This window comes from Fringilla coelebs, assembly GCF_963513975.1.
Source record: "Fringilla coelebs genome assembly, chromosome: 29".
Lineage (NCBI taxonomy): Eukaryota > Metazoa > Chordata > Aves > Passeriformes > Fringillidae > Fringilla > Fringilla coelebs.
Genome location: NC_140055.1, coordinates 1,066,247 through 1,081,298, shown reverse-complemented (window position 1 = coordinate 1,081,298; position 15,052 = coordinate 1,066,247). Strand labels below are relative to the sequence as shown.

Below are 15,052 nucleotides of genomic sequence, written 5' to 3'. Positions count from 1 at the left end.
GAGCTCCGCCGCTCCCCCCTCGGTGGGCCGAGCCCCCCGCCCCCGCCGAGCCCCCCCGGTTCTCCGCGTGCCGTGGTTGATCCCTCCCTTCCCGGGGCTGCGCCGATGGACTCTCCCAGCGCTCCGTGTGTGCGGCGGAGGCTGCGGCGCTAGCGCTGGTACCCGGGAGCTGCTGTCGCTACCGGAGCATCCTCTTTCCGTATCCCTCCCCGAGCATCCTCACATTCCTCCCTTCCTCACCGGAGCATCCCTCGGGAAGGAGCTGGAGCGAGGCGAGGGCTGAGCCAGGTAAGGGGGGAACAAAAAATGGGTTTATAGCCCGCATCCCCCCCCTCCCCGCGGCGTTAATCGGCGTCCTCGGAGCCGCTGATGGATTCGGGGTTCGGTTTCCCCTTCCCCACTTGCTGTGGCCATTTTGTCCTGGAAAATCTTCTCCGGAGCCGGGCTCTGCCTTTGGATGTGCGTTTTTGGGGGGCTCCTCTCATCCCCCCCCGCGCCTGTGGCCGCAGAGCAGCCGGAGGGGACGGGGAATTCGCCGCAGGGATGGGAGGGGGGAACCGGGGGGTTTTTGGGGAAGGGGTAGCGGGGGGGGGGATGTTGGGGGGTGACCTTGGACACGAGCGATTCCCAACTCTTCCCCCTTGTCGCCATGTTCCTGGCGTTCCGCAGGGAGGCTGGGGGCTGCGGGGGGGGCGGGGGGGGGGAATGGGGGGGATGCAGCCCCCCAGCGTGGGGGTTTTTGGGGTGCACGGTTCCATCCATCCTCGGCTCCTCTTGGATGCGTGGCAGGAGGAGGCAGCTCCAGAGGCGATAACCTTGTGCAGAGCTGTCCAACGCCACGGCGGGGCTGCAGGGCCAGCGGCGTGTTCAGCCCCCAGACGGGCATTTTTTGGGGACCTCCCCGGCTCCCACATTTCAGGGATTGTGGTTTTGGGGGATTTCTGGCTCTCTTGTGGGATCAAACCCCCGATCTCAGCCAGTTCTGGCTCCTGGCGTCGGCTCGGCCGCTCGGGGCTCCCTGGTTTGTACGGCCGCTCTCTGTCACGGAGCCAGCCGTGACCTTGCTCCCCCAGCCCATCCTCTTCCTCACCCTGCTCCCAACCTCTCCCTGCTCCCCCATTCCTCCTCCCGACCCCAAACACCGCCCGGTCTGTGCAATGCCGGCCCCACACGGGGAGATTCCAAAGGGAACCTCGAGCCTGGCTGGAGCAAAATGACCTTGGTCAGGGATCCAGGAGCCCCGGGGAGGGGATTGGGGTCTCCCTTCAGCCCGGGGGGGGGAATTTGTCATTTTATCCTGTCAAACCACCTGCCTGCCTCTGCTCGGGAGTGGGGGCCCCGTGCTGTGCCGCATCCCCCCTCCCTGCAGCCTTCCCAAAGAGCTAAATTCTAAATTTAGCGTCCCTGCGTGCCCTGTCCCCTCTCCTGGCCAGGGGGGGACACGTCGCCGGCTGCGTCCCTCTGCTCTCAGCTCCTTCCCGCCTGGCCAGAGATAAAAATAGCGCTCGAGGGGGGGGTCACGATGGTCCCCGAGGGTGGAGGAGCAGCAGCATCGGGGGCTGGGGGGCTGCAGGTCCGTCCCTGTCACGAGCTGAGCCGGGTTCTGTGCAGTGGGTGTGGGGAAGAGGGGGTGGGACGCTGGGATGTGAGGGGACAAGGAGATGCCACCCCCGGGTGTTTGGATGTCCCTCTCCTCCCCCCGGGGGTCTCGTGGTAACCCCCCAGCCCCCTTTGGCCGGGTCAGCATCTGCCAGTGCTGGCATCTCCTGCAGCAAATCCTGCCTGGCAGCTCCTGCAGCGAGCGTGGCCTGGCACACTCGGGTCACTGTCACTCGAGGGATCCCCCCAGGGATCCTCTGAGGGGCTCCTGTACCCTGAGCGGTGCTGAGAGGGTTTGGGGACCTCCTGACCCCCTCATCCTCCCTGTGATGCTCAGGGGAATGGGGAGCTCTGGTCCAGACCTGCTGCTGGCCTTGTTTTTTGGGGTGACTCGCTGTCCTGGGGGTGCTGTGGCCCTGCTGTCCCCCCCAGCTCCCCCTGAGCTTTGGGAGGAGGGCAGGGGGAAGGATCCAGGGGGTCTGGGGGGTCCCAGGGCGCTGTGGCAGCTGGAGCCCCCCAAGTTGAGGGGAAGGGGCTGACATGGAGCCAGCCTCCCTCAGCCTGTCCCCAACCCAGCCCCCACCTGCTGCTTCACCGGGGGGGGTCCCCAAATCACAGAATCCCAGAAGGATGAGGTTGGAAGAGACCTCTGAGGTCATCGAGTCCAACCTGTGCCCCATCACCTCACCCAGCACCCAGTGCCACGTCCAGTCTGTTTTTAAACCCATCCAGAGATGGTGATTCCACCTCCTCCTTGGGAAGAGCATTCCAGTGCTTTATTATTCTTTCAGTGAAAAATTTCTTCCTAAAATCCAACCCTGATGCAGCCTGAGCCTGTGTCCTCTAATCCTCCCGTTTCCATCCGAGATGGAGAAAAAGCACCGAGAGACAGGGAGGGCCAGCACCCCTCAACCCATCCTGCTTTTGTCCCGGCTCCCCAGGTCCAGGCTGGCATCCAGGGTCCTCCCACCCCCCCGTGCCACGGATGGGTAGCACCACCACCCCTCTCCCCTCACCCCGGGCCTGAGGGCGCAGCCCCCGAAGCAGAGACACCCCCAGCACCTCCAGCATCCCCGCGCCAGCCCCGAGGGCACCATGGAGGAGTCGTTCCGGGACCGGACCGCCTTCATCCGCGGCGCCAAGGACATCGCCAAGGAGGTGAAGAAACACGCGGCCAAGAAGGTGAGCCGGGGCATGGACCGAGTGCAGGACGAGTACACCCGCCGCTCCTACTCCCGCTTCGAGGAGGAGGAGGATGATGAAGACTACGCGCCTCAGGACGGCTACTACCGGGGCGGCGAGGGGGCTAACGAGGAGGAGGGGGTGTCCAGCGACGCCACGGAAGGTCACGATGAGGAGGATGAGATCTACGAGGGCGAATACCAAGGGATCCCCCGGCAGGAGTCGCTGAAGGGGGGGGAGCGCCTGGGGGCGGCGGCGGCCGCCGGAGCGTTCGACGACAGCGAGGGGCAGCGGAGGAAGGACCGGGAGGAGCTGGCGCAGCAGTACGAGCTCATCCTGCAGGAATGCGGCCACGGCCGCTTCCAGTGGACCCTCTACTTTGTCCTGGGCCTGGCCCTGATGGCTGACGGCGTGGAGATCTTCGTGGTGGGCTTCGTGCTGCCCAGCGCCGAGAAGGATATGTGCCTCTCCGACTCCAACAAGGGAATGCTGGGTGAGGAGAGGGGCCGGGGGGGTGTGGGGGGACAGAGGGATGTGTGGAATGTAGGGGGATGTGAGGATGCATTGAGAAGCACGGGAGGGTGGGATGGGGATGGGCATGGGGGGGTCAGAGGGGCTGTGGAAGAACGCAGGAAGAATTGGGAGGTGGTGGGGTGTGGGGTCCAGGAAGGGATGTGGGGATGAGGATCCCCCACCATCCTCCTCCCAGTCCCACCCCACCATCCTCCTCCCAGTCCCACACTGGTCCCCACCATCCTCCTGCCAGTCCCACACTGGTCCCCACCATCCTCCTCCCAGTCCCACACTGGTCCCCACCATCCTCCTCCCAGTCCCACACTGGTTGGTCCCCACCATCCTCCTCCCAGTCCCACACTGGTCCCCACCATCCTCCTCCCAGTCCCACACTGGTCCCCACCATCCTCCTCCCAGTCCCACACTGGTTGGTCCCCACCATCCTCCTCCCAGTCCCACCCCACCATCCTCCTCCCAGTCCCACACTGGTCCCCACCATCCTCCTCCCAGTCCCACACTGGTTGGCCCCCACATGAGCAAAGGCTGAATTTGGGCTGCCCAGTGGATGCTGAGTCTGGGTTTGGGGGGCTGTGGGGGGCTTTGTTCCATGGCTTCCCCCTTCCCTACCAGGGCCTGACACCCCCCAAACCCCAGGGGACACCAGTGCCCCCCACCCCTGAGATGTGGCAATCTTGGGACAGGGGAGGGGCTGGCACAGTCCTCGAGCAGAGCAGGGGGACAAGAAGAGATTGTGTCCCTCCCCCTCAAGACCACCCAACATTTCAGGGAGAGGATCCCTCCCCAAGACCCCCGGTGGGCGCAGGTCCCCGCGTCCCCCAGCGCTGACCCCGCCGTGTGTCCCCCCCTGCGCAGGGCTCATCGTGTACCTGGGCATGATGGTGGGCGCGTTCGTGTGGGGCGGGCTGGCCGACCGGCTGGGCCGAAGGCAGTGCCTCCTCATCTCCCTCTCGGTCAACAGCGTCTTCGCCTTCTTCTCCTCCTTCGTGCAGGGCTACGGCACCTTCCTCTTCTGCCGCCTGCTCTCGGGCGTGGGGTAAGGGGGGCGCGGCTCTGGGTGTGCTTCCTTCGGCCCCCAGGGCGAGGAGGGAGTGGTGGATCCGAGTCTGTGTTCTCACAGGGCTGATTTGTTATTTTATGACGCTATATTATGTTAATATTAAGTATACTAAAGAAAGGATACTTGCAGGGGGGCCAGCTGTGTTTCTGTTCCCCCCCAGACCGAGGAAGGAATGGTGAATCTGACTCTGTGTTCTCACAAAGCTAATTTGTTATTTTGTGATGCTACATTATATTAATATTAAGTATACTAAAGAATACAGAAAGGAAACTTGCAGGGGGAGCCAGGTGTTCTATTTGTGTCCCCCCCAGACTGAGGAAGGAATGGTGGATCTGACTCTATGTTCTCACAAAGCTGATTTATTATTTTATTATACTATATTATGATACTATGATACTACATTATATTATGATACTATATTATATTATGATACTATATTATATTATGATACTATATTATATTAATATTAAGTGTATTAAAGAATACAGAAAGGATACTTGCAGGGGGGCCCAGCTGTGTTTCTGTTCCCCCCCAGACCGAGGAAGGAATGGTGGATCTGACTCTGTGTTCTCACAAAGCTAATTTATTATTTTATGATACTATATTATATTATGATACTACATTATATTATGATACTACATTATATTATGATACTATATTATATTAACTATACTAAAGAATACAGAAAGGTACTTGCAGGGGGGGCAGGTGTTCTATTTGTGTCCCCCCCCAGACCGAGGAAGGAATGGTGAATCTGACTCTGTGTTCTCACAAAGCTAATTTATTATTTTATGATACTATATTATGATACTATATTATATTGTGATACTACATTATATTATAATACTATATTATATTAATATTAAGTATACTAAAGAATACAGAAAGGATACTTGCAGGGGGGGCCCAGCTGTATATGTGTTCCCCCACCAGACCGAGGAAGGAATGGTGAATCTGACTCTGTGTTCTCATAAAGCTAATTTATTATTTTATGATACTATATTATGATACTCTATTATATTATGATACTATATTAATATTAACTTTACTAAAGAATACAGAAAGGATACTTACAGAAGGCTAAAAACATAAAAATGAAAAACTTGTGGCTCTCTCCAGAGTCCCCAAATGGCCAAAGAGTCAAAACAACTCTAAGCAGAGTCCAGTGAAACAACCTAAACAACCCCCAAACCTCATTCCAAAGCAGCAAAACACAGCAGAAGCCATCAGATAATTCTTGTTTTCCTTTTCCTCTGAGGCTTCTCAGCTTCCCAGGAGAAAAATCCCGGGCTAAGGAATTTTCCCAGAAATTGGGAACGCTCCCCCCAGCCACGCAGGGACCCCCAGAGCAGGGTCTGATCCCCGGTGTGCCGGGGGGTGACGCTGCTCCCTCCCCTCCATCCCCAGCATCGGCGGCTCCATCCCCATCGTCTTCTCCTACTTCTCGGAGTTCCTGGCGCAGGAGAAGCGCGGGGAGCACCTGAGCTGGCTCTGCATGTTCTGGATGATCGGCGGCATCTACGCGTCCGCCATGGCCTGGGCCATCATCCCCCACTACGGTAGGAGCCCCGGGCCGGTGGCACACGGGGGGTGAGCCGGGGCTCGGCCCCACCACCGTGTCCTGTCCCCCCTGTCCAGGCTGGAGCTTCCAGATGGGCTCTGCGTACCAATTCCACAGCTGGAGGGTGTTCGTGCTCGTCTGCGCCTTCCCCTCGGTCTTCGCCATCGGCGCGCTCACCACCATGCCGGAGAGCCCGCGGTTCTACCTTGAGGTGGGGGCTGTGGGGGGAGTCTGGGGTGGGTCTGGGGTCTGGAGGGGGGTGAGGGGGTGAGGGGCCTCAGGAAGGGAGGCCCAGGGGGGTGAGGCATGGAGAGGAAGGGCCAGATGGGTTTTGGAGAGGGGTGGAATGGGGCAGGAGCCCCCCAGGTGGGTGGTGGGACCCAGAGGGATGGGGCAACCCTGAGGAGGGGATGAAGATGAAGATGATGGAGGGATCCCCAAGTGGATAATGGGATCCAGAGGGATGGGGAGATCCTGAGGAGGTGATGAAGATGATGGGGGGATCCCTGGGTGGACGGTGGGACCCAGAGGGATGGGGGGACCCTGAGGAGGTGATGAAGATGAAGATGATGAGGGGATCCCCGGGCAGATGATGGCACACAGAGGGATGGGGGAACCCTGAGGAGGTGATGAAGATGATGGGGGGATCCCCAGGTGGATGATGGCACCTAGAGGGATGGGGGGACACTGAGGAGGTGATGAAGATGAAGATGATGGGGGGGATCCCCGTGTGGGGGGGTGGAACCCCGGCAGGCCCTGCTGATGGGGGGGTCAGGGTCTGGGTTTGGGGTGCCCCAGGGTGACCTGTCCCTGCCCTCCCAGAACGGGAAGCACGACGAGGCCTGGATGGTGCTGAAGCAGGTCCATGACACCAACATGAGGGCCAAGGGCCACCCCGAGAGGGTCTTCTCGGTAAGGACCCCCCAGGGATGACCCCCCTGGGGCCCCCAGCACCCCAATGAGGGTGGGGTGTCCTCCAGGGGCAGGGGTGCCATTCCCACCTCCGGGAAAAGCACCAGCAGGGGAATGCTGCTGTCACAGGTGGGGAAACTGAGGCACAGCTGGGTGCTGGGGGGAGGATTTGAGTGCTAGGTGGGAGGTTTTGGGTGCAAGGAGTGAGGTTTGGGTGCAAGTGAAGTTTGGGGGGAAAGAATGAGGTTTTGGGTGTAAGGAGTGAAGTTTTGGGTGCAAGTGAAGTTTTGAGTGCAAGGAGTGAGGTTTTGGGTGCAAGTATTGAAGTTTTTGGGTGCAAGTAGTGAAGTTTTTGGGTGCAAGTGAAGTTTTGGGTGCAAGTGAAGTTTTGGGTGCAAGGAGTGAAGTTTTGAATGCAAGAAATGAGGTTTTGGGTGCAAGGAGTGAAGGTTTGGGTGCAAGGAGTGAGGTTTTGAGTGCAAGGAATGAGGTTTTGGGTGCAAGGAGTGAGATTTTGGGTGCAAGGAGTGAGGTTTTGGGTGCAAGGAGTGAAGGTTTGGGTGCAAGGAGTGAGGTTTTGAGTGCAAGGAATGAGGTTTTGGGTGCAAGGAGTGAGGTTTTGGGTGCAAGGAGTGAAGTTTTGGGTGCAAGGAGTGAGGTTTTGGGTGCAAGGGTGAAGTTTTGGGTGCAAGGAATAAGGTTTTGGGTACAAGGAGTGAAGTTTTGGGTGCAAGGAGTGAGATTTTGAGTGCTAGGTGGGAGGTTTTGGGTGCAAGAAGTGAAGTTTTGGGTGCAAGGAATAAGGTTTTGAGTGCAAGGAGTGAAGTTTTGGGTGCAAGGAATGAGGTTTTGGGTGCAAGGAATGAAGTTTTGGGTGCAAGTGAAGTTTTGAGTGCTAGGTGGGAGGTTTTGGGTGCAAGGAGTGAAGTTTTGGGTGCAAGAAGTGAGGTCTGGATACAAGGAGTGAGGTTTGGGTGCAAGGAGTGAGGTTTTGGGTGCAAGAAGTGAAGTTTTGGGTGCAAGAAATGAGGTTTTGGTGGCTTCCCGGTGTCCCCAACCCGTCCCCCCCCCAGGTCACCCACATCAAGACCATCAAGCGGGAGGACGAACTGATCGAGATCCAGTCGGACACCGGGACGTGGTACCGGCGCTGGCTGGTCCGATGCCTCAACCTGTCCCAGCAGGTGAGGCCGGGGCCACCCAGGGCCCCCCGAGCCCCCTGCCCCCTCCCGTGTCCTTGTCACCTCCCGTGTCCCCGCGCAGGTCTGGAGCAACTTCCAGCAGTGCTTTGTGCCCGAGTACCGGCGCGTGACGCTGATGATGATGGCGGTGTGGTTCACCATGTCCTTCAGGTGCTGCGGGGGCGTGGGACCCGCGGGGGCGTGGGGTCTGCGGGGTCATGGGGTCTGTGGGGTCATGGGGTCTGTGGGGTCATGGGGTCTGTGGGGTCATGGGATGGGATGGGATCTGTGGGGTCATGGGATCTGTGGGGTCATGGGATGGGATGGGATCTGTGGGGTCATGGGATGGGATCTGTGGGATCATGGGATGGGATCTGTGGGGTCATGGGATGGGATCTGTGGGATCATGGGATGGGATCTGTGGGGTCATGGGATGGGATGGGATCAATGGGATGGGATCTGTGGGATCAGTGGGATGGGATCTGTGGGGTCGATGGGATGGGATACCTGGGGTCAATGGGATGGGATACGTGGGATCAATGGGATGGGATCTGTGGGGTCGATGGGATGGGATCTGTGGGATCATGGGATGGGATCTGTGGGATCAATGGGATGGGATGGGATGGGATCAATGGGATGGGATGGGATGGGATCAATGGGATGGGATCTGTGGGATCAGTGGGATGGGATACGTGGGGTCGATGGGATGGGATACGTGGGATCAATGGGATGGGATCTGTGGGGTCGATGGGATGGGATCTGTGGGATCATGGGATGGGATCTGTGGGATCAGTGGGATGCGATGGGATGGGATGGGATCTGTGGGGTCAATGGGATGGGATCTGTGGGGTCATGGGATGGGATCTGTGGGATCATGGGATGGGATCTGTGGGATGGGATCAGTGGGGTCAATGGGATGGGATCAATGGGATGGGATCATGGGATCAATGGGATGGAATCCGTGGTATCAATGGGATGGGATCCGTGGGATCAATGGGGTGGGATCCGTGGGATCAATGGGATGGGATCTGTGGGATCGATGGGATGGGATGGGATGGGATCAATGGGATGAGATCCATGGGGTCAATGGGATGGGATCTGTGGGATCAGTGGGATGGGATCCATGGGATCAATGGGATCTATGGGATGGAATCCGTGGGATGGGATTAATGGCATGGGAGGGGATGGGATCTGTGGGTCAATGGGATGGGAGGGGATGGGATCCATGGGATCTATGGGATGGGATCAATGGGATGGGATGGGATGGGATCCATGGGATCCATGGGATGGGATGGGATTGGATGGGATGGGATCCATGGGATGGGATCCATAGGACGGGATCCATGGGATGAACGGGATCAATGGGATTGGATGGGATGGGATGGGATGGGATCAGTGGGATGGGATGGGATCCATGGGATGGGAGGGGATCCATGGGATGGATCCATGGGATGGGAGGGGATGGGATCCATGGGATGGGAGGGGATGGGATCCATGGGATGGGAGGGGATGGGATCCATGGGATGGGACGGGGCAGCCCCGAGTGGGACGGGACGGAACACATATCCCCGCCACAGCCCTGGGAGCTCAGGGCCAGCTCTGGCCAGCCCAGGTGTGTGGTGCCCGCTGACCCCTGTCCCCGCAGCTACTACGGGCTGACCGTGTGGTTCCCGGACATGATCAAGCACCTGCAGAGCATCGAGTACGCGTCGCGCACCAAGCTCTTCACGCGCGAGAAGGTTCGGCACTTCACCTTCAACTTCACCCTGGAGAACCAAGTGCACCGCGGCGGGGAGTACTTCAACGACAAGTGAGTGAGGGGAGGCTGAGCCTGGCCTTGCTGAGCCTGGCCTTGCTGAGCTTGGGGTCTCCCTCTGTGGGAACGTTCCTCGGTGGGGTGGGATTCGCAGGGGTTCCAGGACGAGGGGGGAGAGGAGAATTTTAACTCTGTGTTTCATGATTTATTATTTTGTGATATGTATGGTATTAAAAGAAAATGATATACTGAAAGGACAGAAGAAAGGATTTCATCAGAAGGCTTGAAAGGGATAGAAAGGAATAATGACAAAATCTTGTGACTGCTCACAGCCTCGGCACAGGTGGGCTGTCTTTGGTCCTCAAGAAAAACAATTTCACATGCTGGGTAAACAATTCTCCAAACCAGTAAAACACAGAGAAGCTGAAGCTTCTCAACTTCTCAGGAGAAAAGATCTTAACAAAAGGATTTTTAATAAAATATGTCTGTGACATCCCTCCTGTTCTCCCCCCTGCAGGTTCATCGGGCTGAAGATGAAGTCGGTGACGTTCGAGGACTCGCTCTTTGAGGAGTGTTACTTCGAGGACATCACCTCCAGCAACACCTTCTTCAAGAACTGCACCTTCATCTCCACCGTCTTCTACAACACAGGTGGGGCAATGGGATCCCCGGCAGGGGGGTGACCCAGCAGGGTTTTGATGGAGATGAGGGTGAGCCACCAGGGTGGAGGAAGGTCAGGAAATTGCTCAGTGGCACAATGGGATCGGGGTTGCAGAGATAACCTGACCCACCAGGGTGGAGGAAGGTCAGGGAAGTCCTCAGTGGCATGATTGAATCAGGGTGGCAGAGATAATCTGACCCACCAAGGTGGCCCCCAGGGTTTTGATGGAGATGAGGGTGAGCCACCAGGGTGGAGGAAGGTCAGGAAAGTCCTCAGTGGTGCGATGGAGTTGGGGTGGCAGAGAGAACCTGACCCACCAGGGTGGAGGAAGGTCAGGAAAGGTCCCCAATATCATGATGGAATTGGGGTGGCAGAGATAACCTGACCCACCAAGGTGGTCCCCAGGGTTTTGATGGAGATGAGGGTGAGCCACCAAGTTGGAGGAAGGTCAGGAAAGTGCTCAGTGGTGCAATGGAGTTGGGGTGGCAGAGATAAGGACCAGGGTGGTCCCCAGGGTTTTGATGGAGATGAGGGTGAGCCACCAGGGTGGAGGAAGGTCAGGGAAGTCCTCAGTGGCAAGATGGAATTGGGGTGGCAGAGATAACCTGACCCACCAAGGTGGCCCCCAGGGTTTTGATGGAGATGAGGGTGAGCCACCAGCTTGGAGGAAGGTCCCCAGTGTCATGATGGAATTGGGGTGGCAGAGATAAGGACCAGAGTGGTCCCCAGAGGGGTGGTGGACCCACCAGGTGTGGTGGGTGGGGTCAGACAGGTGTGCACGGGGATGGGGTGACCCCGCGGCCCCGCTGTCCCCCCAGATCTGTTCGAGTACAAGTTCATCAACAGCCGGGTGGTGAACAGCACGTTCCTGCACAACAAGGAGGGCTGCCAGCTGGACTTCAGCGACGACAACAACGCCTACATGATCTACTTTGTCAGCTTCCTGGGCACCCTGGCCGTGCTCCCCGGCAACATCGTCTCGGCCCTGCTCATGGACAAGATCGGCCGCCTGCGCATGCTGGGTGGGCAACAGGATGGGCTGGGGGCGGCCTTGGTGGGGCTGGGGGGTCCTGGAGGGGCTTTCCAGCCCAAACCAGGCTCTTGGTCTTCTTGAGCCACCACCATCACCTTTACCTTGGGGGGTCACCCCACTTCCATCATCTTTTGGGGACTTTCCTGATCCTCCTCCCACCCACTGGGGACTTTCTTGATCCTCCTCCCACCCATCACCTCCATCTTTTGGGGTCCTCCTGGTGGGTCACCCCCATCTCTTGAGCCACCACCATCACCTTTACCTTGGTGGGTCACCTCACATCCATCACCCCTTTGGGGACTTTCCTGATCCTCCTCCCACCCATCACCTCCATCTTTTGGGGACCTCCTGGTGGGTCACCCCACCTTCATCCATCACCCCCTTTCCTGATCCTCCTTCCACCCATTGGTCACCTCCATCTTTTGGGGACCTCCTGGTGGGTCACCCCCATTTCTTGGCCCACCACCATCACCTTTACCTTGGGGGGTCACCCCACCTTCATCCATCACCCCTTTCCTGATCCTCCTCCCACCCATCACCTCCATCTCTTGGGGACCTCTTGGGGAGTCACCCCAATCTCTTGACCCACCACCATCACCTTTACCTTGATGGGTCACCCCACTTCCATCATCCTTTGGGGACTTTCCTGATCCTCCTCCCACCCACTGGGGACTTTCTTGATCCTCCTCCCACCCATCACCTCCATCTTTTGGGGTCCTCCTGGTGGGTCACCCCCATTTCTAGTCCCACCACCATCACCTTTATCTTGGTGGGTCACCCCACCTTCATCCATCACCCCTTTGGGGACTTTCCTGATCCTCCTCCCACCCATCACCTCCATCTTTTGGGGTCCTCCTGGTGGGTCACCCCACCTTCATCCATCACCCCTTTCCTGATCCTCCTCCCACCCATCACCTCCATCTCTTGGTGACCTCCTGGTGGGTCACCCCCATCTCTTGACCCACCACCATCACCTTTACCTTGGGGGGTCACCCCACCTCCATCATCCTTTGGGGACTTTCCTGATCCTCCTCCCACCCACTGGGGACTTTCTTGATCCTCCTCCCACCCATCACCTCCATCTCTTGGGGACCTCCTGGTGGGTCACCCCCATCTCTTGACCCACCACCATCACCTTTATCTTGGTGGGTCACCCCACCTTCATCCATCACCCCCTTTCCTGATCCTCCTCCCACCTGCTGGTCACCTCCATCTCTTGGTGACTCCTGGTGGGTCACCCCCATTTCTTGGCCCACCACCATCACCTTTAAGTTGATGGGTCACCCCACCTTCATCCATCACCCCCTTTCCTGATCCTCCTCCCACCCATTGGTCACCTCCATCTCTTGGGGACCTCTTGGGGAGTCACCCCCATCTCTTGGCCCACCACCATCACCTTTACCTTGGGGGGTCACCCCACCTCCATCATCCTTTGGGGACTTTCTTCATCCTCCTCCCACCCATCACCTCCATCTCTTGGGGACCTCTTGGGGAGTCACCCCCATCTCTTGGCCCACCACCATCACCTTTACCTTGGGGGGTCACCCCACCTCCATCATCCTTTGGGGACTTTCTTCATCCTCCTCCCACCCATCACCTCCATCTCTTGGGGACCTCTTGGGGAGTCACCCCCATCTCTTGACCCACCACCATCACCTTTACCTTGATGGGTCACCCCACTTCCATCATCCTTTGGGGACTTTCTTCATCCTCCTCCCACCCATCACCTCCACCTCTGGTGACCTCTTGGGGACCTCTTGGGGAGTCACCCCCATCTCTTGACCCACCACCATCACTTTTACCCCAGTGGGTCACCCCACCTCATCCATCACCCCTTTCCTGATCCTCCTTCCACCTGTCACCTCCATCTCTTGGGGACCTCCTGGTGGGTCACCCCCATCTCTTGGCCCACCACCATCACCTTTACCTTGATGGGTCACCTCACCTCCATCCATCACCCCCTTTCCTGATCCTCCTCCCACCCATTGCTCACCTCCATCCTTGGTCACCCCCACCTCCCTCTCCCTTTCGGCACTCTCAGCCCCCCAAGCCCCACCTCGTGCCTCAGTTTCCCCGTGCTCTGACGTGTCCACGTGTCCCCCAGCTGGCTCCAGTGTCATGTCCTGCATCAGCTGCTTCTTCCTGTCCTTTGGGAACAGCGAGTCTGCCATGATCGCCCTGCTCTGCCTCTTTGGGGGGGTCAGCATCGCCTCCTGGAACGCGCTCGACGTGCTCACCGTGGAGCTGTACCCCTCTGACAAGAGGTGAGGCCGTGGGCTGCAGATTTCGGGGGCAGGGAGGGAGGTTTGGGGGGCTGGGTGCCAATTTAAGGATCCTGAATTCCCATTTTGGGGTGCTGGGTGCCCATTTCAGGATTTTGAGTCCCCATTTTGGGGTGCTGGATGCCCATTTCACGGTTTGAGTTCCCATTTTGGGGTGCTGGATGCCCATTTCACGGTTTGAGTTCCCATTTTGGGGTGCTGGGTGCCCATTTAAGAGTTTGAGTTCCCATTTTGGGGTGCTGGGTGCCAATTTCAGGGTTTGGAGTTCCCATTTTGGGGTGCTGAGTGCCAGCTGTGGGTTCCCAGCTGGTTTCTGGGTGCTGCTTGCCAGCCCTGGTATTAATTTTGGGGTGCTGGGTGACCATTTCAGGATCCTGAATTCCCATTTTGGGGTGCTGGGTGCCCATTTCAGGGTTTGAGTTCCCATTTTGGGGTGCTGGGTGCCCATTTCAGGGTTTGGAGCTCCCATTTTGGGGTGCTGGGTGCCCATTTCAGAATTTGAGTCCCCATTTTGGGGCGCTGGGTGCCCATTTCACGGTTTGAGTTCCCATTTTGGGGGGCTGGGTGCCAGCTGTGGGCTCCCAGATGATTCTGGGTGATGCTTGCCAGTCCTGGTACCCATTTTGGGGTGCTGGGTGCCCATTTCAGAATTTGAGTTCCCATTTGGGGGTGCCAGGTGCCCATTTCACGCCACCCCCCGCCCTCTTCGGGTTCCCCCCTGGGCTGATCCCCCACCCTCCCCCCCGGTGGGCTTCCCCCACCAATCCCACCCTCCTCCTCCTCCTCCCCAGGACGACGGCCTTTGGCTTCCTGAACGCTCTGTGCAAGCTGGCAGCCGTGCTGGGCATCAGCATCTTCACCTCCTTCGTGGGCATCACCAAGGCCGTGCCCATCCTCTTCGCCTCGGCCGCCCTGGCCCTCGGCAGCTCCCTGGCCCTCAAACTGCCCGAGACGAGGGGGCAGGTCCTGCAGTGATGGGGGGGTTTGGGGGAGAGGGACCCCCCCACCCCATATTTCCCCCCCCCCACAAAAAAATCCAGCATTTTTTCCCTCCTCCTCCATCATCTCCTCGTGCCCCCACCCCGGGATTAGTTCTGCGTTAGACACTGTGAAACGTCTTGGAGCATTTGGGATCTTTTTCATTTGCACTTGGACCCCCCCCTCACCCCAAAAATAATTCCTTCTGTACCCCCAAACCTCCCCTGATACCCCCCCCTCCCCAAAATCCCCCCAAGTCTCCCCCTCAGAGCCCCCCCCAGTTTTCTTTTCTCGGTGTCACCCCCTGTGTGAGTTG

At 58.3% G+C, this 15,052-nt stretch overlaps 1 protein-coding gene across 1 annotated transcript; it reads left to right on the top strand.

Annotated features, from left to right (window-relative positions):
- Positions 1-2,694: 2,694 nt before the first annotated feature.
- Positions 2,695-14,733, top strand: SV2A (synaptic vesicle glycoprotein 2A; the record flags this gene model as incomplete). Its single annotated transcript, XM_084223022.1, has 12 exons — positions 2,695-3,274; positions 4,168-4,348; positions 5,780-5,931; positions 6,011-6,144; positions 6,756-6,845; positions 7,919-8,029; positions 8,109-8,197; positions 9,672-9,836; positions 10,300-10,433; positions 11,262-11,465; positions 13,581-13,740; positions 14,550-14,733. 12 exons carry the CDS (start codon positions 2,695-2,697, stop codon positions 14,731-14,733), a joined length of 2,184 nt encoding a protein of 727 aa, XP_084079148.1.
- Between the last annotated feature and the right edge of the window lie 319 nt (positions 14,734-15,052).